The following is a 25,254-nucleotide window of genomic DNA, read 5'->3' on the forward strand; positions in this document are numbered from 1 at the left end:
CCATGTGTTAGAAGATAAATCTCAGTGGTAGCAGCGTAGCTGAAAGTATTTTTAAAAAATCTCTCATTCAGACACAATCTCATTTAACTATCTCATCTGAAGGATGGCACCTCCAAAAAATCCAGCTCTTTCCTGGTACTGGATTCAAGTGATAGTCCAGATTATGAGCTCAAAGTCACCTTGAAGTGGGCCTTGAACCCACAACTTTCTAACTCAGAGGCAAGAGGAGTCCTGTAGTGAGACATCTGGGTTCAATTCCAGGCAGGGTAAAATCTTGGGCAAGTTTCCTTACTCCACACACCTAATAATAATCCCTCCAAAAAACAAAACAATAATAAATTGGTCATTTTCAATCGACTGTTTGTGGGACACTGTTGTGCGCAATCGGCTGCCGCGTTTCGCCCACAAATATACGGTCATTCACTTTACAGTCTATTCTGTGAAGCTCGAGACGTCGAGAAAATGTGAAAAAGCACAATATCAAATGCAAGGATTATTATTATTTTAGGAAGGATTATCACTGCATATTGTGATTTTTATGCCACTCTTAGGAGCCTAACAATTGCTTCTCAAGCTTTCACTATGCCCCTTCTTGCAACTCAAAATCTCTGCATTGTATCCTCTCCCCGCATTCAAACTACTTTAAAACATGCCTCCATGATCATTCTTTTGGTCAACATCCTCGTACTTGCTCCCAATCCACACTTGTCTGTAAAGCGTTTAGAAATGTTAGACAACAAAATGTTACATAAATGCAAGTTGTTGCACAAAATCCTATAACAAGGGTACAAGATCTCTTCTGATAGATTAAATTCAAGGCTGGATAGGTCATAAAGTGATCAAAAAGTCATAGATTTGTATCCCAGCCTATTCTAAATTATCTGGTTTCAGGTGGGACACTACATCTGCCTTTAATGGCATCCTCAGGTTACAGAGGGGAAAGAAAATCATCCAAAGCTCTTTCTGCTAGATGGTGTAAGTGGATGTGTAGCGAGGACAGGATCGTGACTCAGCTGTAATACCCTTTGGTTGCATAGTCTTTATCAATGGTGACAATAATGTTTACATGGAAGAGATATCCATGGAATTCTACCTCAAAAGATGGAAACAGGAGGCGAATGCCTTTATGAAAAGACAGGGAAGGAAATTGGAGAAAATGGCAGAAATATTAAAAAGTGTACAAGATTGCTGGATCAAGAGTAAGGTCTTTAATCTTCAATTGTTGTCCAATCTCCATATACCAATAATTTTTGCAAAGAAAAGTCATAAGGAAATTCTTTCCTCATTTTTATTTAAAAATGTAAATCGGCTTGTTCACTTTTTTAAAAAAAACTTCCATGGTAATTAAATGATTTTACAAAAACACAACTTAGGCAGATCATAAAGATTAACCTTTTTGCAACATTGATTTTGGATAAAATAAAGGAACAACCTCTGCCAGTGTAGTGTGTAAAGTAGTATACTTTATATACAGTAGAATATTTTCTCAGGTTGGGTGGATGGCTGAAAAGCAGGAAACATAAATACTGTTTCCAGACAAACCAGTCAGTCCTGGACAACCATTGGTGTGTGTGTGTCAGTGACAACACACAAGCTCTTCCTGATGTCTGATAATGAAATATTTGCAGTGGTAGTTAAGACAACCTTGCCTTTCAATTGCTTGGAAAAGCACGATCGCTGATGCCATAGTTGTGAAGAGTTTCCTGTCATCAGCTTGCTTTAGTATTTGCAAGACTGATTAATGCATGGAATTATAAGTCAGCATCTGATTGCACTTGCCATCAGTGTTAATCCAGAGGTGACTGCTTCGTATCCTATAGAAGGCACTAACAGCAGGGTTAATACCATTGATAAAGTATCCATTTTTTTCCAGCTAGAATCACCGTACCTATCAAGAGAACCGGCTTGCAAGAGAGCAAAAGTGCTGATTCCCCATCAGATGCTTTAGTCTTATACTTGATTGCAGCTGATTCCAGAAATCTAAGATTAAGCAGGGCTTTAACTGATGGTGGAGGGGGTGTTGTTTGAGTTAGAGGCCCAACTCCTTGAACTCATGAGCCAACACAGAATGCTACTTGATCATTTTTACTGTATTGCTCCTTGAAGTGACTGCAGGCAAGATCAAGAACTCAGGAGAAATTAAAATAAAGAACGTTGATCCTTGCACTTCTTAGTCCTGTGTATTTGGGCTCAATGTCAGCTTTTTAAGGGGAGGAGAAAGTTCAGCCAAAGGGTAAAATTCAACCTTTCATTCCTTTCATTGAACAGCTTCATAAAACCTTTATTTTCGTCTTCCCTCAATTTGTAGAGTTGCTGCATATTACAATAAAATAACTTAACGATCTATCTTAAAACTAGAAAGTCTTAAAACATTTCTTCCCCTTTAACTAAACAATGTACTCAGTTACTTCAAACTATGATAGGTATAAAACATTTGAAATAAATTTGTAGTACTTTGTTCAAAAAAGGCAACAAATTTTGATTCTCTTAAAAATCAAGAATTTTTTATTTATCTTTCAAATGATACATGTAAAACTGAGTTAGATTCTGCTTGGAACAATTTTCTACAGCTTAAAAAGGAATCAAATAATTAAGGTTAATCATTTACAGATCAATGTTATAAACTTAAAATATATTGTACTGAATTGCCCAATAACCTTTTTTTTAAATAAGAGGAAAATGTATATACAAGAATTCCTCAGTTGCCTTGGTGGTGTGTATAAGTCCTTGTCCTGTGACATTAATTGTGCACTGTTGTACCACAATCAACTACCCTCTTTGATGACATTGTAAAAAATCATTGCACAGCATAACTGCACAATCTTTCTGTTCAATCTTTATCTGACTATGTTATGAAGCACAAAACAGGTGAAAATATAGTTAGGAATCAAGAAAATTAAATTTTTAAGATGGATGTTGCAATGTGACAATTCAAATTAATAGTAATGTGTGAAAAAACAACTTTGGTCTTTACAATCTAAGATGAAAAAATCAAAACCATTTAGAATTTGTTTGATCAAAAATATAAATAACAAAAGCAAAATTATAAATAACTGTGGGGTTGCAGTCGTGCAACTATGTTAAGAGCTAAATACGATATTACTTTTTTTTCTAGTTTGTCATTTAAAAAGTCATTCATCGTCTGAACCAGATTCTTCTACAAGATCATACCATTTAGGTAACTTATTACTAAATTGCAAAGCATGGAAATATCTGGCTAAGATTCATTATGATGGTGAACAAATATTTGAATGTAGTTTTATCTTGATTTAGTGCAAGTTCCCAAATTTCAAACCCACAATGAGTTGATCTGAACTCAGTAAGAACATTTGTACTTCTTTTCAAAGACTACCTTTCTTTAAACAAATATTTTAAACAAAGTACACCTTCACCTTTCATGCTTTTACACTCCATTACTACAAAATGTTGGCAAATCTAGCGCTAGCTTGCCAAGGAATAATATGCTTATAATTGTATCATATTTTAGAACAGAAATAAAATGAAGGATAGTGCAGGATGTCTACGCCCAGGTCAGGCTTATCCACATTCACTTTTATTTTGACTTGCACAGCTCCACAAATACATTAACAACTCTGGTATGCAAGTACAAACCCAAGGAATGGGGAAGAAGCCCACATGATCACAAATCAAGTTGTATTCATATGCTGCTTATTTGGCTGCAAAGGTCAAATGAGAACACATATTGTTGTCAAAGTCCATTTCATTCAGAATTTGGATATTCCAAATCAATATTACAACTTATGGTCTCAAATGTCCTCGAAAGAACAGAAGTATAAATTCATATCAGTCACGTTGGTGAAAACAAAAGGAACCGAATGGACGATGCAGCTCATCCTTCTGCTTGCAACATTTCTTCGATTTCTTTATCCCAATTTTCATCTGCTCTTTCTGACTCAACCACCACATGATAGTCCTGAAGCTCCTGTTGTAGCTCATCTTCCCAGTCACGAGGCACCTCTGCAGACGCGAAATGTACAAAACCATAATTATAAGTTAGCTTTTCTTTTTGCAAGTTTTCTCCTCTCCTGGAGCACTATTGCTGGGCTACAGTTCCATGGAATTTGGTAGTCTTTCAGTACTCCACCCAAAAAAGCAGAGATTCATCATGGAGGGCCACACCCACACCCCAGGATGATGTGTCCTCCTCCCTACCCTGGCCAACTGCAGTATCCTGTGTGAAATCCAATAATTGAGCACAGATTCAGAACCTGCTTGTGACTTTCTGGTCTGTACAATTAAGAATTACATCAGATAATGTCTTTATGCATTAAGCGACTGAGGAAGCTTATACCATTAGCCTTTTACCAGTTCATTTCAGATGTATACTGTCCAAGCAAACTCACACGTGCAATACTTGCATACTTCAGGGATAACTCCACAACTATAAAGCCAACGTCCAGTATACAAGTTAATATAACAATCCTTGCATTTGGTACAGTGCCTTATCATGTAGTCAAGACATCTCAAAGCGCTTCAAATGTTTTTACTGTAAACTGTAGTGACTGTATTTGTACATGAACCCTGCAGTCAATTTTGCATAGCAATGCCTTACAAACCATGATGAAGTGAATAATCAATTTTATTTGGAGGATTGTTGGCCAGAGTATTGGGAGATGTACCCTTCTCGTCAAAGTTAAGATCTACTATGTAATCTGGCAATCAGTACCTTCAGTTAAGGTGGATAGAAAATGTAAATATCTCTGTACAAATTTAGTTATATTTTAACCTTGGGCAGGTTTCCTTACTCCACACACATGCCTCTGTTTGCTTAGCAGTGAGTGGGAACCCAGTTGTTCTTCGATTGGTGGATCGCTTTTCTGGGGGGAATAATCCCTTCAAAAAATAATAATATGGTCACTCACTCAAACTACGACTGTTATGGTACACTGCTGTGCACAATTTGCTGCCACGTTTCACACACAAAATTTCCAGTCAATCCACTTTACATTATATTTTGTGAAGTACTTTGAGACGTCTCAAAGACGTGATAAGGTGCCATATCAAATGCAAGGATTATTATTATTAAGGCAGTGTCAATCCAATGCAGTTGTATTACTGGCACAATCAACAATAACAACTTTCATTTATATAGCGCCCACCACGCAGGGTCGTGTCTCAGAGTGCTTAACAGTGGCGAAGCCTGACTCCGAGTTGGGGGGGGCGAGGTGACCGTATGCACTGTCGAAAAGGAAAGTTCTCAGGCAGAACTTGAAAATGGGGAGAAAGGGGGCAGAGGGATTGAGGGAGAGTCTTCCAGAGTTTTGGGCGTAGTGGTTGAAAGCGCCACCTCCAATGGTCGAGCAGATTGTGCGAGGGACAAGCAGGAGGCCAGTGCCAGACGAGGAGGCGCATCGGGGAGTGAGGAGACTGAAGTGAAACTAAATCAGAACCTGTGAGGCACAACAACTTGGACTAGACAAGAAATCAAGTGAATCCAAAACTGAATGCTTGAAAATATCAGATCAAATTTTTAGTTTGAAACCTGTTCATTGACTTGAACCCTGATCATTAGCTCAAGTTCAAAATAAATGGCAGTATCTCTGAGAGAAAAACTTTAGGAAAAATATGAAATTAGTAATAAAACCAGCATACAATCCAGGAAGAAAATACATGAGAAAATATTTTAAGAAAACTGATTTTTTGTCAGAAATACTTTGTATTATTTGTGCAGTTTTTTTTTACAGAACTGCACTTGGATGTCTAGAACATTAAGATAGCTAACACATGAGAAGTTGTCCTATATAGGTCCTTCAACCACAGTGAACAACTGATGAAAAGATTCAGACTTAGTGCAACAGCTGCTGGAAGGAGTGACCTTGAGCAGGTGTTAACCTGCTCAGGACTTCCTATCCATCTTATTTGATACAGAATGAGATAAGCAGCTGCTCAGTACTTCCAACTGGTGGAACCATTGCTCAGTGTGTCAGAAGTTTGCGAGCAGGAGGATGATGACAATCCTCTTACTCACTTAATGATGAGTTGTGCTGCTCAGCAAGAAGTTCATAAGGAGATCTTGATTCCTACTATCCATATAGTGAAGGCTCAAATATGCACCTCCCAAATGTCGATTGATCAACCAATGACTATCCTCTGAGGGAGAGAATAGAAATAAGCAGGGTCTCCAAACCAAGGCTCTAAGCAAGCAAGTGATGAACTGGCTCGGTTAGAATATCAGAATTGAATCAGCTCTCATCGTCTGTCTCTGTAGTCTAACAGACCCCCCAGCCTGGATCAATGATAGGACTTGCAGACAGACTGTTTACTGGAGCAGATGTTCCCAAACAACTCCTGTTAAACCTGTAATTCAAAGCCCTAATGGCTAGGATGGTCCAAGATCGATAAGCAAGGTACAATGTGACTCTTGGGGAGTTTCACCTTTGTTTTGTACTGGGACCATATTTGCAAGCAGGATGCAATAGTGGTTTCCTTTCATTCTTAAATATAGTGCCAGACAGTATTCATAATGGTTTCAGATGATTAAACTATTTCAGACAAAGGAAAATCTCTATAAGGAAATGGCATGAATATGTGGAACTCTGGTTTGAGTTGTGTAAAGCGTATGGCGGTGGGTTTGTGCATGTGTCAAATACACAGCTGACAAACTTTTTTTTTGCTTAGCAAATTGAATGACCATACTCCAGAACAAATCAGTTTCTTTTTTAAAATGGACAATTCTGAGGTCCTGCTTACTTACAGCCATCGTGCAGTATTTGGTGACACGAAATTTCAGTACCTACCTTCCTTCCCAGCTTCCTCTTCCTTGTTATCCAGCACCAATTGCTCAATTTCTTTCCGCAGATCCTCATGGTTCAAATTGCATGTATCGTATGCATCACTTATGAATTCTGTGGCACTTGGACTTGTGGAAATCTCTTCTTCCTCCTTGAAAACATGAACAAGATTTGAGAGGATTGCTACATGGTAAATAAATAAATAAAATAAATACACAACAAAAACAGAACTAAAATCTTTGGCACTATATTTAAGAATTAAAAGGAAACCACTATCACATCGTACTCAAACATCATCCCAGTACAAAACAGAGGGTTGTAGCAGAACAGGATATTTCATCACCTGAACTTGGTAGTAAACCTACCTTCTTTTTCTCCCTTCTAGATAACCCAAGATATATAAAAGATTTAAGAAGAAAAATCTCCAAACAACTTGATAGTTTAGATTTGGGATATTTGGTTCAACAAGTTTCTGAAATGATCAGGCAGGCCTACACTTTCAAAATAAATATACAATTGGGGAGTAGAAAACAATCTTAATGGCCTAAGTTAATTAACCAGCCTTAAAAATGTGAAAATGAGCTCAACCTAGGTTAAAGTCCTAGGTGGAGTCCTGCAGCTCAGTGGTTAGAGCACTCGCTTTGCAAGTGAGAGACCGGAGTTCAATTCCAGGCAGGGCAAAACCTTGGGCAAGTTTCCTTACTCCACACAGAGCCTAATAATAATCCCTCCAAAACAAAAAACAATAATAAATTGTTCATTTTCAATCCATGACTGTTTGTGGGACATTGCTGTGCACAATTGGCTGCCGCGTTCGCCCACAAATATACAGTCAATTCACTTTACAGTGTGTTCTGTGAAGCACTTTGGGACGTCCTCCCGACGTGAAAAGCACTATATCAAATGCAAGGATTATTATTATACATCCAAGAGAAAACTTCTACACCCATTAAAACCTACTGTACACTTCCTTTTAATCCATTGGCTCTAACTTTTTGGCAATTATGAATGATCTTCTGCCACTAGTCTCCCAAAGGTTTGTTTAAATAACCTATAAGTTGTATTGTGTGGCATGGAGAGCTCAATCAAAAGTTTGTGACAATTTCCCATATGGGCAGTTCCAATCTTGGGATGACAATGTGGGGCAAATATGCCATATACTTCTCCACAGGAATGGAGGAGAAAGATCGATAAGAGACGTTGCACAGGACATTTTCTGGTGCATCCATATCAAACACATATCAATCAATCCGCTGAAGCTGGTTCTCCCTTCAAGGCACATCTCAAGACCCTCCTCTTAAACTGTGCCTTTGGCTATCCTCCTACCTCTACCCTTCCTCCCTCCTGATCCCAACACCCTGCTTGGGTCCAAATCCCTGACTGTCCAGCGCCCTGGGACATCCTTCCGACGTGAAAGGCGCTATACAAATGTAATTTGTCATCACAGGAACCACTCTGTAACCTGTAAAGGTTTAAAAAGAAATCTTACATCCACTCTTAATATCTGAATTCTAACATATGGAATAAACAATATACATAAAGAACCATGATAGATGCTCGAAAATAAGTATTATTGTATAAATGAGCAGAAAAACACCCAACACCGAATTGATGGGTTGACTGGCCTGCATAGGTCCTGTAACATTCTGCAAAATAGCTATTTCCCACTCAAGGGCAGTGACCCAAATTTTCTTGGAACTTTATTACTATCAGCAACTTGGGATGCCTCCTGACATGAAAGGCACTATATAGATACAATTTGCTATTGTATCAATGAATAAGTCAGCCCACTTATCAGGTATAAATTGTACCCACACCTCATTGTGTAATTTCTCTCCTTCCTAACTCACAATACAAATAACATAGTGATACAAGAAAAAAACATGTTCTCTGTAGCCCCAGACAGATTCTGGAATTTCAAAATCATTATGCGCTGAAACTTCTGCACTAATGCAGAATACACAAAATGATCATTCAGTACACCAAGCAATTTTTAAATGAAAATGTAAAGTCAATAAAAAACAAAATACCTCATTAGGTTTCGATTGAGTTTTGATCGCAAAAGGTGGTGTTTTGGGCCGTATTGTTTCTGTATGAAATTAAAAATGTTATGACAACTTGCATTTATATTGTGTATTCAAGCAAAACAAAAGTTTCAAAGTGCTTTACAAACTACAATTGATTAGACATGAAAAACAATGTTATGAATATGAAACCAGTAGTCAATCTGTGCCAGCAGCATCCAATAAGCAAAAATGAGGTGAGCAGTCAATTTCAATTTGGGGGCGATTTGGATAAGAGGAATATGAGCCAGGATAACCAGTAGGAAGAATCAACGTTTCTTTTAATTAGCAATAAAATATTTGCATATGAACTGTTCATTCTTCCTCATCAATAATCATAAATCAAAATTGGACATTGCGTATATACAGTCAGGGTTCTGAATAAAGGAACATGTATGCTTACAATTCACTTTGGGGGTGCAGAATAGGAATGAGAACCTAAGGCTAAAATTAATCAGAACACCAGCTTAAGATACTGCATTAGTACAACTTGGTTGGAGCAGTTTCATAAAGTGAATTTCGAATCCCAAATTGCTTCAGCAGTTTATGCCATCTGAAGCAATCGATTGAACTCTTATTTCCTTTTTTAGATACTTTAATGGGAACCTTTGATTTAACAAATGTTCAGAATCCATTTCAGTAGTTTCTAGTTGAGGTAAAAATGTTCACCTGTTTAAAAAGTGAGCACGCTTGCAAAATTTGCAATTTACAAAATTCAACAAAATTCAAAGGAGCTTTCTATTGCTCCTTTCCCAGAGGTAACACAAACATGCCAGGGAACACAAGTTCCTCCCCAAAGCCTTTACGCTTCTTATCCCAAGCCCCAGCTGGGGGCCAAATCCCTGACTGTCCAGCTCCTTGGGACATCCTCCTGACGTGAAACGCGTAATACAAATTAATTTGCTGTTATCAATACTGTCAAGTTTCGGTTATAATAGTGCCACATGACAGATGAATAAAAGCAATGTAAAGAACATAGACTAGTAACTTGTAACAGAATAGGCAGTGTACAGTATTATAAAGATAGCAGCAATAGTCACGGCAAATGCAGCTGTACAAATTTCAAAGTTAATGTGTGGCCATACTCTTGCCACATATTAACTCTAACTGTGTTACTTGTATTTACTTACTACTGAAAATCAAATCCTATTAGTTTTATACAAGTTAATCAAGTAGTGATTTGAAAAAAATATAAGTTAAGCTTCTAATTCTTAAAGATACTTTCTGCACAAATTGGAAATTGTCTACAAAACCTCCACAAAGATTAATTACCTGTCAAATGAGCTTCATCTTGACTGTTATCATCTCTGTCCTCTTTGTCAACTGCCTGCTGTTGAGCAGCCAGGGCAGTGAGCTGTGCTGATTGTTTGATAAGTGACACTCGGTAGAAATAATTCCTCCAGAATACATCTTCTTTCACACTGGGAGGGGCAAGGGGAGTAGGTGAACAATAAGTAAAATCTCAGAAAGTCCTAAATGTAATTATTTTTATGCCGATTCTATAAATATGGTATCCTACCAACAGAACACTAAACTGTAGAAGGGTTGTATCAACATGAGCAAGGTCAAGATTTTAACCAAAAGCTGAATGAATATTTGATTTGGAAGAGTATTAATGGTTACAAGAATAAGCACAGACAAAGCAGATAAAACACTCTATGGAAGAGTAGCCGCTGACCTACTGGGACCATGGTAACATCATGCAAGGTAACTGTTCGAATGAGTAATGTAGAATTGTAAAGGTGTGTTTTTTTAGTGTCACTTTGTAGTGATGGGGTTGGAGAAACTTTACAGTATTTTTCAAGAGATTAGGTATGATAGAAAATATTGTACGTGGTTTGTGGAGAGAACAGACTTCAAGGCTTCAAAGCATTCTGTGCTTTATTCTCAGAAAAAGGAAAATTGAGTTCCTCTCAGGTGGGGCAGATGAAGAGAAAATGCAATTATTCAACCTTTCCCCCTGGATAATCATTGTCATCATGCTTACATTTGGTATAAAGCCTTTCACATATGGAGGATGCCTCAAAACACTTCACAGAATATACTGTAAGGTGGAGTGACTGTGTATTTGCTGGCACATGTAACGGTCAAATGTAGTTTTGTAGAGGACTGGGGACAGGATATTTATTAGCCTTTTATAAATAAATCATAAAATACATCTCAAAATCAACAATTTATAATTTTCTATTCTGATTTAACTAAATGGGAATATTCAATAGCATATAAAACTGCCAAATTAGGTGTAATGTGCCTTAGTGGGTCCTTTGATTATGTAGAAATAGCAGTTCATTTTAGGTGTGAAGGAAACAACAGGTGTTGTGTTTCATTTGCATAGTTCTTCAGGACTAAAACCTGGCAGAATTTCATGAAAACAAAGCCAATAACACAAGAAAGATCTAAATGGAAGTTTTGCTTTTAAGAAAATGTTCCCCAATTCTCTGGAACTTCATCCTGGAGTCCGCTTGATGCGATCCCTCCCTCACCTCATTCAAGGTCTGTCTCAAGAACTACCTCTTTGCCTGTGCTTTTGTCATCTTTCCCCTCCCCACTTTTCTCAGTCCCCACCCCCAGCTTGGGTACCCAGCCAGTCAACTCTTTGGGATTTCCTCCTTATGTGAAAGCCTTTATATAAATGTACATTTGTATTGTAGCTTAGTTATTTTATAATTTATATATATGTGTATATTTGTGTGTTATTTAAGAATTACCATTTTAAATAAAGTGCTTAAAAAAGTGCATAGGTATACTTACAGCTTTGGAACAAGATCAAAGCGCATTCGGTTAAGTAGCTCATCTTCCTGAAGCATTACAACTGCAACTGGATACATCTGATCAAAGTCGAAATGAAACTGGACTCCTGCTGGTGGGTCTCGCAAAAAGTTCCTTCTGTCCTAAGTAAAGAAAAAAAACTCAGTTTAAAATATATATTCAGACCACAACCATTCAGTTAGGAATTACTACTCTCTCATGATCTACAGTGGACCCCTGCAATAATGTGCTGCACTGGAGTGTCAGCATGCTATCTTTGACTGTTGTCACTGATCTGGAAACAAGATCAGCTTGTAAAAGCTCATCGGCATTTAGGAGAACTGGTGGTAGATAATAAAATAGATAAAAAGTCCAAGCAAATTATTTAAATTCTGCCTTCTACTTCCTCCCCGGATAATTATCTGGTTTTCTATTAGATGTGACTTAGCATCCGTCTCATCTTAGATGTGGATTCTGGTGCGTTTTTGAAAATATGGTGTTATTCTGTGGATGAGGATGTAACAAGATATCCAAGTTAAACAAAGTACTGCTGATACCTGAACCTACTCGTTGAAGACAGACTAAGGCTTTAGTTTCAGTGATTGCAGAATAGTTTTACACAAACCCAACCAAATTAGCCTTAAATATTGTATTAAAACAAAAGAAATAACAAACTGCTGATAAGGCTAGTATTTGCTGTTGAATGGTTTCTTCTTCACTGTAGCCAACCCATGGAGGTACTGCAGCATCTGTAGAGAGAACAAAAACATCATTACTTAAAATATTTCATCACATCAGCCCAAAATCTATTACCTTAAAATATAACAGAGAGAGAATTTGCTGGGATTTTAAGTCAAATTGATTGCTTTAAGATTATGCAGAATTTTGGAAACATTCAACAACAACAACAAGATTCCATTTATAAAGCGCCTTTCACGTCAGGAGGACGTCCCAAGGCGCTGCACAGTTGGGTCATGACCCGAGCAGGGGGGAAATGGTGAGGGGAGGGAAGGGAGGGAGTGAGGAGGGGGAAGAGAGTCGAGAGGGGAGCTGAAGGCTCGGTCAAAGAGGTCTCTTCTTCAGGTCTCTGCTGATAACAGATCACCTCCCTGGTTTTTCGGCTGGATTTAAAGAGAGCAATCACTGGAGGCAGGGGTTCTTCCCATTCAGGGATTTGGACCCACGCAGGGGGTTGGGATCAGGAGGGCTGGAGGACAGGGAGGGTAGGGGTAGGAGGGTGACTTAAGGCATGGTTGAAAAGAAAGGTCTTGAGACTTACCTTGAAGGAGGCAAGGGAAAGTGAGGCGAAGGGACTGCGGGATGGCAGAAAGGCTGAAGGCCACCTGCCGTTGGTGGAGCGGGTTGGGCAGGGGACGTGGAGCAGGCCACTCCCTCCGCTCAGCAGGCCAGAGTATTAGCAGGTAGAAAGGAGCGAGGCCGTGGGAGGCTTTGAAGGCCTCCAGAATTAGGTAAGCAAGGTGTGTGTCCCTCTGAGGAGACAGTGCATATTCCATTCCAGACGCGGGTATTTCCATGTGTTGGTGGAATGCACAGAACTCTGTCTGGTTTGAATAATCTTAAACTTGGTGATGGGTTTCTGCATGTGTCAAATACATGTTTCTACATGTATGGAAAACGTGATAAGGCGCTGTATTAAATGCAAGGATTAAAGGCACTTCATACATTATGTTTGGCTTTAGACCAAATTGAAGCACACATTTCAGAATAACATGACTTTTGTTCCCAGCAGGATACTCATGTTTGTTGCTGATTGCTAATTAAGTGCCCTGCATAGAATGATTTCATGAAACCATGTATTTAATTGAATGTGATTCGACCTCTGGTCAATGCTTAGTCAATTGTAGCCTCAGGTAGCAGTGTACTACAGCTGGCCTCAAATTTTCTAAAAATATCAAATCAATTGATACTCAGCTATCCTAAATCTTGTATTGAATATTCCATAGCACCAGAAAAGTCCATACATCACCTGTCTTCTTTATATTCTTTTCCTGTACAAACTTGTCTTGTTCCTTTTTGAAATCGCCAAGTATAGTCTGAAAAGGTGGATGAATTGTATTACATATTAGTATTTTGCAATAAACATATCCTTTTTATAAATTGCCCCCTAAATGTGATTGCTTTTATTGATTTTTTTGATGGATTAGCAACATTATAATTGATTGTCATCTTCTTTCTATGCAAAAAAATAGCTTTTGATGAAAATAGAATCCATCCTAAATATCTTATGTAAGTTTTTTAGATTATGCTAATGTGAGTTAGCAGAGACGGATTAAAGATTCAGTGCCTAGTCAAGCTGCTCCCTGAAGTCAAAATCTGTCTGATCATTCCGACTTGCCTGAAGTTCAGGAGACTCAGAATGCAAAGAAACAGTAATTTAAAATGTTCCTACTCTCATATTCAAACACAATCATAATACCTAAGCATTTTATTTTACAATCTTACAATCTCCTTTTCATGCCCTATTAAAGGCTGCCATAAAACATCAATACTGCATGACACATTTGGTCTATTTTAACATTTATTTAGGAACATAACAATTAGGAGCAGGAGTAGGCCATTTGGTCCCTTGAGCCTGCCCCGCCATTCAATAAGATGATGGCTGATCTTCTAACCTAACTCCACCTGCCCGCCTTATCCCCATATCTCTTAATCCCTCTATCCTTAGAAATCATCAATCTGCCTTGAATATATTCAAGGACTGAGCATCTACAGGCTTCTGGGGTACAGAATTCCATAAATTTACTACCCTCTGAGTGAAGAAGTGTTTCCTCAACTCTGTTCAAAAAGGCTGACCCTTAATCTTAAAACTGTGATCCCCAGTAATAGATTCTCCTACCAGGGGAAACAGTCTCGCACTGTCTACTCTGTCAAACCCCATAAGAATCTTATATGTTTCTATAAGATCACCCCTATTTCTTCTATATTCTGGAGAATATAGACCTAGCTTACTCAACCTATCCTCATAGGTCAACACCCTCATCCCAGAAACAGTGAATCTACGCTGCACCCTCTCTAAGGCGAGTATGTCCTTTCTTAAATAAGGAGACCAAAACTGCACACAATATTCTAGGTGCAATATTTAGGAAATGTTATCACCAAAACATTTACTGTACCTTGTCAATAACACCATCAATGTTTCCTTCTTCTACTGATTTCTTTATGGTCTGTGCTGTTTCAACAACTGATTCCGATATCTTTTTAGAAGCAGCAGTGGCAAAACTGAACAGGTAATCTGTACAAGAAAAGGAAATTATGCCAATTTTTTAATAGCCTGTACTTTATTTCCGGCAAAAGCAACTTAATCAACTTTTAACTAAAGGACCTTAAACCTTTCTTGAAACATTTTGAAAAAGGTTGCACAAAAAGGACTGTTTTACACATTAAGTGTACAATATATAAGATATATATATTATAGCTACAGGCACACACATACTATCCTGTGTGGATGCCTGGGAAGTGACGTTCAAGTTTCAGAGGAAATATACATTTGGTTTATACAATCCAACTTTAGAGATCAATATAGATGTTTACACTTACTGGATTAATGGAGATAGCTTGTTAAACTGGTTAGTGAATGACAGAAAAAACAAGACAGGCAGGATCAGTTCTGATATGTTTACATCCAGTCAGGGTGAAACCAAGAATTGCCCCATAAAATGAATACTTGGAAGCTGTATAAACTTGGTAATCATAAATACCTGTTTTCCATTTAAGTCAATCACTAAGCCATACATTGAAATAATTCAGAAAGACAGGAGACGTGGAGAAGAGAAAAAAATCTGTACATCCAGAAGTTCTTTGAAGCAATATTCCTAGATTTCATATATAAGAACAAGGCTTTGCTTGGGATTGTGGCCCTAGACAAATAGTAACACTGGATTACTGCAATTTAGAATACAAGTTGTTGAGGGCAGCAGTGGTATAAGTACTTTGGGACTCGACCCACACTTAACCCAAAATCCAGAAAAAGACAATTCCCTATCTCAACCTTGTCACCACAGGGACATGCCTGAGCAGAGTCTATTTTTCCTCAAAAAGAGAAGGGAAATTGGAAGGCCAGAATGCTACCATGCCCCTTCTAACAGCTGAGCTGGCAATAATGGCATAGATGGATGCTAAAAAGCAAGTCTTCAGCCTGTAATCTGAGTAAAGAAAGGTACATTGTTAGGCAACCTTGAAGACACTGCGAAGTAGCTTAGAATCATTGCTTGATAGGCTGTAGACATGGCATTAACTTGAGTGGCAAACTATTTGAAAAGTCCAACTTTCACAAAATTACTAATATGAAGGCAAGAAACACAGTATGTTTCATTGACTTAGTTGGTAGCAATTTTACCTCCAACTCAAAAGGTTGTGGATTCAAGACCCACCTCAGGTCTTTCAGCTCATCATCTCGGCTGATACTTGCATGTGGTGCTATGGGAGCATTACATTGTCAGGGGAACCATTCTTTGGATAAGACGTTAACCCAAGGACCTGTCAGCCTGTTCAATGAGGTATTAAATATTCCATGACACAATTCGAAAAGAGGAGTTTCTCCTCGTGTCATGGTCCACAATCACCCAGATAAAAATCACCCAGGTATATTTTTTGTCTGGGAGTGTGCTGACCTGCCAGAAAAGAACTCGAGTCACAAATTGAAAACAACACTACACATGCGAGACTGCGCATTGTACAGCCGTTTCACATGTGACAACTCCGGTTCTACAAAGCAAACAAGGTCCCTCCAATCCCTCCAATCCCCTTTAATCCCTCCAAAAACCCCCCCCCAAAAAAAACAATAATAAATTGGTCATTTTCAATCTACGACTGTTTGTGGGACATTGCTGTCTACGACTGTTTGTGGGACATTGCTGTGCGCAATTGGCGGCCAATACCTCACCAACAAATATACAGTCAATTCACTTTACAGTATATTCTGTGAAGCGCTTTGGGACGTCCTCCCGACGTGAAAAGCGCTATATCAAATGCAAGGATTATTATTATTATTATTATTAAGGTGGATTTCAGCAACTACCTGCAGGGTTTTTCTACTTGAATTGTAAGTCAAACACGTCATAAATATGATCAAAAGACCAGAAACTCCCAATGACTCAGCCTCTTGCAATATTAATACAGTAGTTCATTCTCTCTGCGGCTCAGTTGGTGATAGTTTTGCTCAGTAAACTGGATCCAATCCTTTACCCCTGCTGTTCTAGATAAAAAATAATATTTGGATTTGATAATAACATCTTAGCATAAGAATTTCACAGTCATACAGCATGGAAACAGACCAATTTGCACCCAACCATGTCCCAAGATCCATAAAGTGATGAATTTATCTGGGCAATTGTTGGAGAATACTCAGAGGAAACCGTACTCTTTTTGAACAGTGCCATGAGATCTTTCAACATCCACCAGGCAGATAGGGCCTTATTTTAATGTCATCCTAAGGACAGCACTTCCAACAATCCAGCACTAGTTTCAGCATGTACATCATGTCAACAAGACAGAAGCCATATTATTTGGTCCCCGTAAACGTCTTCTGTTCTGTGGCTCTGACATTTTCAACCTCGCCGGCCTATCCCTCAGACTCACCAAACCAGTGCACAGTCTAGGCATCAGGTTCAACACACAGCTGTCCTTCCTTCCCACATCCAGTCCCTGATCAGGACTGCTTTCCTCCACCTCTGCCACATTGCCTGCCTCTGACCGTACCAGACATTATCTGCAGACATGGGGTTAACTTCCAAGGTTGTGGATGACACCCAACTCTCAGCTGCCTGTCAGATCAAACCTGGATGAGAGCCAATTTTCTGCATTTGAATGTCAACAAGACCGAAACCCTCCTGCTTGGCTCCTGTCAGCACCTCCATACCTCGGGGATGGACAGCATCTCCCTCCATGGATGCACTCTACATCCCATGAAGCCAATACAGAACCTCAGCATCCTGTTCGATTCTCAACTGTCCTTCATATCCCACATCCGTGCTGTGACCCGCTCCGCCTTTCCTTACCTCCGCAACATTGCTCAGCTGCGCCACTGTCTCACTCCGCAGGCCGCCGAAACTCTCATACGCACATTCATAACATCCAAGATCGACTACGCAAACTCCTTACTTGTTGGCCTTCCCAACTCCTCCCTCCATAAGTTGCAGATCATCCAGAACTCCTGGTCCTCACTTTCAAAGCCCTCCATGGCCTTGCTCCTCCCTACCAACCTGCCCGCTCCTTCTGCTCAACAGGCTCCAGCTGCTTCACGTCCCCCGCCTCAGCTGCCCTACCATTTGCGGGCGGGCCTACAGCCACTCTGCCCTCGGGAACTCCACCCCGCAGTATCTCCGCTTCGCCACCTCCTTTGCCTCATTCAATACCCTCCTCTTTGACCGTGTCTTCGGTAAACCCTCCTTCACCCGCCCCGGCCTCTGCCCTCCCTGATCCCGACCACCAGCTCGGGTCTGAAACACTGATTGTCCAGCGCCTTGGGACGTCCACCTGATGTGAAAGGCACTATACAAATGTAATTTTGTTGTTGTTGTACACCGGCCTCTCTCACACACACTCTTTGGTACATTGGCCTCTCACACATTGCCTGACCTCTCTCACACACACACTCTCTGATACGTTGGCCTCTCACACACACACTCTCTTGATTACTGGACCCTGACACAAACTCTTTGGTACACTGACCTCTCATGCACTCTCCAGTACCCCTGGCCCCTCACACGCACTGTCTAGTACACTGGCCTATCACACACTCTCTCTGATGGTATACTGGCCCTTACACACACTCTCTCTGATGGTACACTGGCCCCTCACACGCACTCTCCGGTACCTCTCCCTCTACATCGACTCCTCCACCCAAGTTCACAGTCACCGCAGTCAACCCGGTGATCACTCGGGGCTTCACCACCTCGGGCATCACCATCATCGACAAAGCCATCTCAGACTATCACTTCATCTACCTTAACTCCTCAATCCCTCTCCCCACCTCCACCCAACCCATTTTCATCTCCTACCGCCCCAGAAACAAATCTCCACTCCCCTCCCTCTCAGCTTCCTTGGAGTCATCTGAACTCCTTCCCCTCTGGGCTTCCTCCCGCAATGACCTATCCTCCTCGGTCACTCTTCTCCACAGCTCCCTTTCCTCCACTCTTGATTCCCTTGCTCCCCTCTCTCTCCCTTCTCTGTCTCCTATTCACGTAAGTCACCATGGTACACCAGCCACCGCTGCTCCCTTAAAGCACAAATTTGTGCCGCTGAATGCATCTGGCTTAAATCAAACTTAACAGTCCATCAGCAGATCTGGCTGGACTTATCAAATCCTCACCTCCGCTAAACCGTCGTTCTACTTCAAGACAATCTTGCAGGCCAAGGACAACCCCAAGCTCCTCTTCTCCATCATCAACCAGCTCCTCCGCCCACCCTCTCACGCCTCGCCCATCCTCACCTCCAATGCCTCACCTCCAATGCTAGACTTCCGTGAATCCAAAGTTGATGGGATCCGGTCAGCTGCCTCTGCCTTCCGTCTACTACAGCCTTCCCATCTCCCCCTCCCAACCCAGGCCCTATCCATCCCTCTCTCCACACCTTTGAACCCGTCTCCTACTCCTCTCTCACCACCACTATAACCCACATGAAACCAACCACCTGCTCCCTCGACTCCATCCCTACCCCTCTCCTTACCTCCCAGCTCCACCTCCTTGCCCCTCTATTCACAGACATCATAAACCTCTCCCTGTCCACTGGTACTGTTCCCAGTGCGCCAGAGTGTGTGTGAGGGGCCAGTGCGCCAGAGTGTGTGTGAGGGGCCAGGCGCACTGGCCCCTCACACACACTCGGGCGCACTGGCCCCTCACACACACTCGGGCGCACTGGCCCCTCACACACACTCTCGGGCGCACTGGCCCCTCACACACACTCTCGGGCGCACTGGCCCCTCACACACTCTCGGGCGCACTGGCCCCTCACACACACTCTCGGGCGCACTGGCCCCTCACACACACTCTCGGGCGCACTGGCCCCTCACACACACTCTCGGGCGCACTGGCCCCTCACACACACTCTCGGGCGCACTGGCCCCTCACACACACTCTCGGGCGCACTGGCCCCTCGCACACACTCAGGCGCACTGGCCCCTCGCACACTCTCGGGCGCACTGGCCCCTCGCACACTCTCGGGCGCACTGGCCCCTCGCACACTCTCGGGCGCACTGGCCCCTCGCACACTCTCGGGCGCACTGGCCCCTCGCACACTCTCGGGCGCACTGGCCCCTCGCACACTCTCGGGCGCACTGGCCCCTCGCACACACTCTCGGGCGCACTGGCCCCTCGCACACACTCTCGGGCGCACTGGCCCCTCGCACACACTCTCGGGCGCACTGGCCCCTCACACACTCTCGGGCGCACTGGCTCCTCACACACTCTCTGGTGCACTGGCCCCTCACACACTCTCTGGTGCACTGGCCCCTCACACACACTCTCGGGCGCACTGGCCCCTCACACACACTCTCTGGTGCACTGGCCCCTCACTCTCTGGTGCACTGGCCCCTCACACACACTCTCTGGTGCACTGGCCCCTCACACACACTCTCTGGTGCACTGGCCCCTCACACACACTCTCTGGTGCACTGGCCCCTCACACACACTCTCTGGTGCACTGGCCCCTCACACACACTCTCTGGTGCACTGGCCCCTCACACACACGCTCGGGCGCACTGGCCCCTCACACACACGCTCGGGCGCACTGGCCCCTCACACACTCTCTCTGGTGCACTGGCCCCTCACTCTCTGGTGCACTGGCCCCTCACACACTCTCTCTGGTGCACTGGCCCCTCACTCTGGTGCACTGGCCCCTCACACACACTCTCTGGTGCACTGGCCCCTCACACACTCTCTCTGGTGCACTGGCCCCTCACACACTCTCTCTGGTGCACTGGCCCCTCACACACTCTCTCTGGTGCACTGGCCCCTCACACACACTCTCTCTGGTGCACTGGCCCCTCACACTCTCTCTCTGGTGCACTGGCCCCTCACACACACACTCTCTCTGGCGCACTGGCCCCTCACACACACACTCTCTCTGGCGCACTGGCCCCTCACACACACTCTCTCTGGCGCACTGGCCCCTCACACACACACTCTCTCTGGTGCACTGGCCCCTCACTCTCTGGTGCACTGGCCCCTCACACACACTCTCTCTCTGGTGCACTGGCCCCTCACACACACTCTCTCTGGTGCACTGGCCCCTCACACACTCTCTCTGGTGCACTGGCCCCTCACACACACACTCTCTCTGGTGCACTGGTCCCTCACACACACTCTCTCTGGTGCACTGGCCCCTCACACACACACTCTCTCTGGTGCACTGGTCCCTCACACACACTCTCTCTGGTGCACTGGTCCCTCACACACTCTCTCTGGTGCACTGGTCCCTCACACACTCTCTCTGGTGCACTGGTCCCTCACACACTCTCTCTGGTGCACTGGCCCCTCACACACACACTCTCTCTGGTGCACTGGCCCCTCACACACACACTCTCTCTGGTGCACTGGTCCCTCACACACTCTCTCTGGTGCATTGGTCCCTCACACACTCTCTCTCTGGTGCACTGGCCCCTCACACACACACTCTCTCTGGTGCACTGGCCCCTCACACACACTCTCTCTGGTGCACTGGCCCCTCACACACTCTCTCTGGTGCACTGGCCCTCACACACACACTCTCTGGTGCACTGGCCCCTCACACACTCTCTCTGGTGCACTGGCCCCTCACACACTCTCTCTGGTGCACTGGCCCCTCACACACACACACTCTCTCTGGCGCACTGGTCCCTCACACACACTCTCTGGTGCACTGGCCCCTCACACACACTCTCTGGTGCACTGGCCCCTCACACACACACACTCTCTCTGGTGCACTGGCCCCTCACTCTCTGGTGCACTGGCCCCTCACACACTCTCTCTGGCGCACTGCCCCTCACACACACACACTCTCTCTGGTGCACTAACCTCTCACACACACACTCTCTCTGGTGCACTGGCCCCTCACACACTCTCTCTGGTGCACTGGCTCCTCACACACTCTCTCTGGTGCACTGGCCCCTCACACACACACACTCTCTCTGGCGCACTGGCCCCTCACACACACTCTCTCTGGTGCACTGGCCCTCACACACACTCTCTCTGGCGCACTAACCTCTCACACACACTCTCTCTGGTGCACTGGCCCCTCACACACACACTCTCTCTGGTGCACTGGCCCCTCACACACTCTCTCTGGTGCACTGGCCCCTCACACACACACTCTCTGGTGCACTGGCCCCTCACACACTCTCTCTGGTGCACTGGCCCCTCACACACTCTCTCTGGTGCACTGGCCCCTCACACACACACTCTCTCTCTGGTGCACTGGCCCCTCACACACACACTCTCTCTGGTGCACTGGCCCCTCACACACACACTCTCTCTGGTGCACTGCCCCTCACACACACACTCTCTCTGGTGCACTGGCCCCTCACACACACACACTCTCTCTGGTGCACTGGCCCCTCACACACACACTCTCTCTGGTGCACTGGCCCCTCACACACACACACTCTCTCTGGTGCACTGACCCCTCACACACACACACTCTCTGGTCGCACTGGCCCCTCACACACACACACTCTCTGGTGCACTGGCCCCTCACACACACACACACTCTCTCTGGCGCACTGGTCCCTCACACACACTCTCTGGCGCACTGGCCCCTCACACACACTCTCTGGTGCACTGGCCCCTCACACACACACACTCTCTGGTGCACTGGCCCCTCACACACACACACACTCTCTCTGGCGCACTGGTCCCTCACACACACTCTCTGGTGCACTGGCCCCTCACACACACACACTCTCTCTGGTGCACTGGCCCCTCACACACACACTCTCTCTGGTGCACTGGCCCCTCACACACACACACTCTCTCTGGTGCACTGACCCCTCACACACACACACTCTCTGGTGCACTGGCCCCTCACACACACACACTCTCTGGTGCACTGGCCCCTCACACACACACACTCTCTGGTGCACTGGCCCCTCACACACACACACACTCTCTCTGGCGCACTGGTCCCTCACACACACTCTCTGGCGCACTGGTCCCTCACACACACTCTCTGGCGCACTGGTCCCTCACACACACTCTCTGGCGCACTGGTCCCTCACACACACTCTCTGGTGCACTGGCCCCTCACACACACACACACTCTCTCTGGCGCACTGGTCCCTCACACACACTCTCTGGTGCACTGGCCCCTCACACACACACACTCTCTCTGGTGCACTGGCCCCTCACACACACACTCTCTCTGGTGCACTGGCCCCTCACACACACACACTCTCTCTGGTGCACTGACCCCTCACACACACACACTCTCTGGTGCACTGGCCCCTCACACACACACACTCTCTGGTGCACTGGCCCCTCACACACACACACACTCTCTGGTGCACTGGCCCCTCACACACACTCTCTGGTGCACTGGCCCCTCACACACTCTCTCTGGTGCACTGGCCCCTCACACACACACACTCTCTCTGGTGCACTAACCTCTCACACACACACTCTCTCTGGTGCACTGGTCCCTCACACACTCTCTCTCTGGTGCACTGGCCCCTCACACACACTCTCTCTGGTGCACTGGCCCCTCACACACACACTCTCTCTGGTGCACTGGCCCCTCACACACTCTCTCTGGTGCACTGGCCCCTCACACACACACTCTCTGGTGCACTGGCCCCTCACTCTCTCTCTCTGGTGCACTGGCCCCTCACACACTCTCTCTGGTGCACTGGCCCCTCACACACACACTCTCTCTCTGGTGCACTGGCCCCTCACACACACACTCTCTCTGGTGCACTGGCCCCTCACACACACACTCTCTCTGGTGCACTGACCCCTCACACACACACTCTCTCTGGTGCACTGGCCCCTCACACACACACACTCTCTCTGGTGCACTGGCCCCTCACACACACACTCTCTCTGGTGCACTGGCCCCTCACACACACACACTCTCTCTGGTGCACTGACCCCTCACACACACACACTCTCTGGTGCACTGGCCCCTCACACACACACACTCTCTGGTGCACTGGCCCCTCACACACACACACACTCTCTCTGGCGCACTGGTCCCTCACACACACTCTCTGGCGCACTGGCCCCTCACACACACTCTCTGGTGCACTGGCCCCTCACACACACACACTCTCTGGTGCACTGGCCCCTCACACACACACACACTCTCTCTGGCGCACTGGTCCCTCACACACACTCTCTGGTGCACTGGCCCCTCACACACACACACTCTCTCTGGTGCACTGGCCCCTCACACACACACTCTCTCTGGTGCACTGGCCCCTCACACACACACACTCTCTCTGGTGCACTGACCCCTCACACACACACACTCTCTGGTGCACTGGCCCCTCACACACACACACTCTCTGGTGCACTGGCCCCTCACACACACACACTCTCTGGTGCACTGGCCCCTCACACACACACACACTCTCTCTGGCGCACTGGTCCCTCACACACACTCTCTGGCGCACTGGTCCCTCACACACACTCTCTGGCGCACTGGTCCCTCACACACACTCTCTGGCGCACTGGTCCCTCACACACACTCTCTGGTGCACTGGCCCCTCACACACACACACACTCTCTCTGGCGCACTGGTCCCTCACACACACTCTCTGGTGCACTGGCCCCTCACACACACACACTCTCTCTGGTGCACTGGCCCCTCACACACACACTCTCTCTGGTGCACTGGCCCCTCACACACACACACTCTCTCTGGTGCACTGACCCCTCACACACACACACTCTCTGGTGCACTGGCCCCTCACACACACACACTCTCTGGCGCACTGGTCCCTCACACACACTCTCTGGCGCACTGGTCCCTCACACCACACTCTCTGGTGCACTGGCCCCTCACACACACACACTCTCTGGTGCACTGGCCCCTCACACACACACACACTCTCTCTGGCGCACTGGTCCCTCACACACACTCTCTGGCGCACTGGTCCCTCACACACACTCTCTGGTGCACTGGCCCCTCACACACACACTCTCTCTGGTGCACTGGCCCCTCACACACACACACACTCTCTCTGGCGCACTGGTCCCTCACACACACTCTCTCTGGTGCACTGGCCCCTCACACACACACACACTCTCTCTGGCGCACTGGTCCCTCACACACACTCTCTGGTGCACTGGTCCCTCACACACACTCTCTGGTGCACTGGCCCCTCACACACACACTCTCTCTGGTGCACTGGCCCCTCACTCTCTGGTGCACTGGCCCCTCACACACTCTCTCTGGCGCACTGACCCCTCACACACACACACTCTCTCTGGCGCACTGGCTGACTGGCCCTGTCACACACTCACCGCCCAGCCCCAGGGCCTGACCCTCTGGCGCCGGCTGTTCCTCCTGCTCTCCGCGCTGCTGCTGCTGCTCCTCGCCCCGCTCCCCCCCCCCGCCGCCGCCGCCGCTCTCCTCTCCCCCGGGAGGGCTCTGCTGCTCGAGCCCGAACCAACTGCCCACCGCTCGGAACATGTCGCCCACCGACAACAACAACCGCCGCCGCCACCACCACCACCGACCGGAAACTCGCTGACGTGAGC

At 45.4% G+C, this 25,254-nt stretch overlaps 1 protein-coding gene across 1 annotated transcript; it reads right to left on the reverse strand.

The window, feature by feature from the left end:
- Positions 1-2,482: 2,482 nt before the first annotated feature.
- On the reverse strand, positions 2,483-25,230 carry syap1 (synapse associated protein 1). Its single transcript, XM_042334320.1, has 9 exons — positions 25,018-25,230; positions 14,698-14,816; positions 13,551-13,617; positions 12,239-12,312; positions 11,567-11,706; positions 10,088-10,236; positions 8,783-8,841; positions 6,759-6,903; positions 2,483-3,978 (listed from the first exon to the last, which is right to left on the reverse strand). The coding sequence occupies exons 1-9, from the start codon at positions 25,184-25,186 to the stop codon at positions 3,851-3,853; spliced, it is 1,050 nt and encodes a 349-aa protein (XP_042190254.1). The 5' UTR covers positions 25,187-25,230; the 3' UTR covers positions 2,483-3,850.
- Positions 25,231-25,254: the final 24 nt, after the last annotated feature.

The sequence above is a fragment of the Callorhinchus milii genome, unplaced genomic scaffold, assembly GCF_018977255.1.
Source record: "Callorhinchus milii isolate IMCB2004 unplaced genomic scaffold, IMCB_Cmil_1.0 Scaffold4, whole genome shotgun sequence".
NCBI classification, from domain to species: domain Eukaryota; kingdom Metazoa; phylum Chordata; class Chondrichthyes; order Chimaeriformes; family Callorhinchidae; genus Callorhinchus; species Callorhinchus milii.

Coding starts and splice junctions, on each gene's coding strand:
- syap1 (XM_042334320.1), bottom strand. CDS start 25,186: ATGTTCCGAGCGGTGGGCAGTTGGTTCGGGCTCGAGCAGCAGAGCCCT. Junction 14,817..25,017: donor TCAGGCCCTGGGGCTGGGCG/GTGAGTGTGTGA, acceptor TTTCTTGTACAG/ATTACCTGTTCAGTTTTGCC. Junction 11,707..12,238: donor AAATACTAGCCTTATCAGCA/GTTTGTTATTTC, acceptor TTCTTTACTTAG/GACAGAAGGAACTTTTTGCG.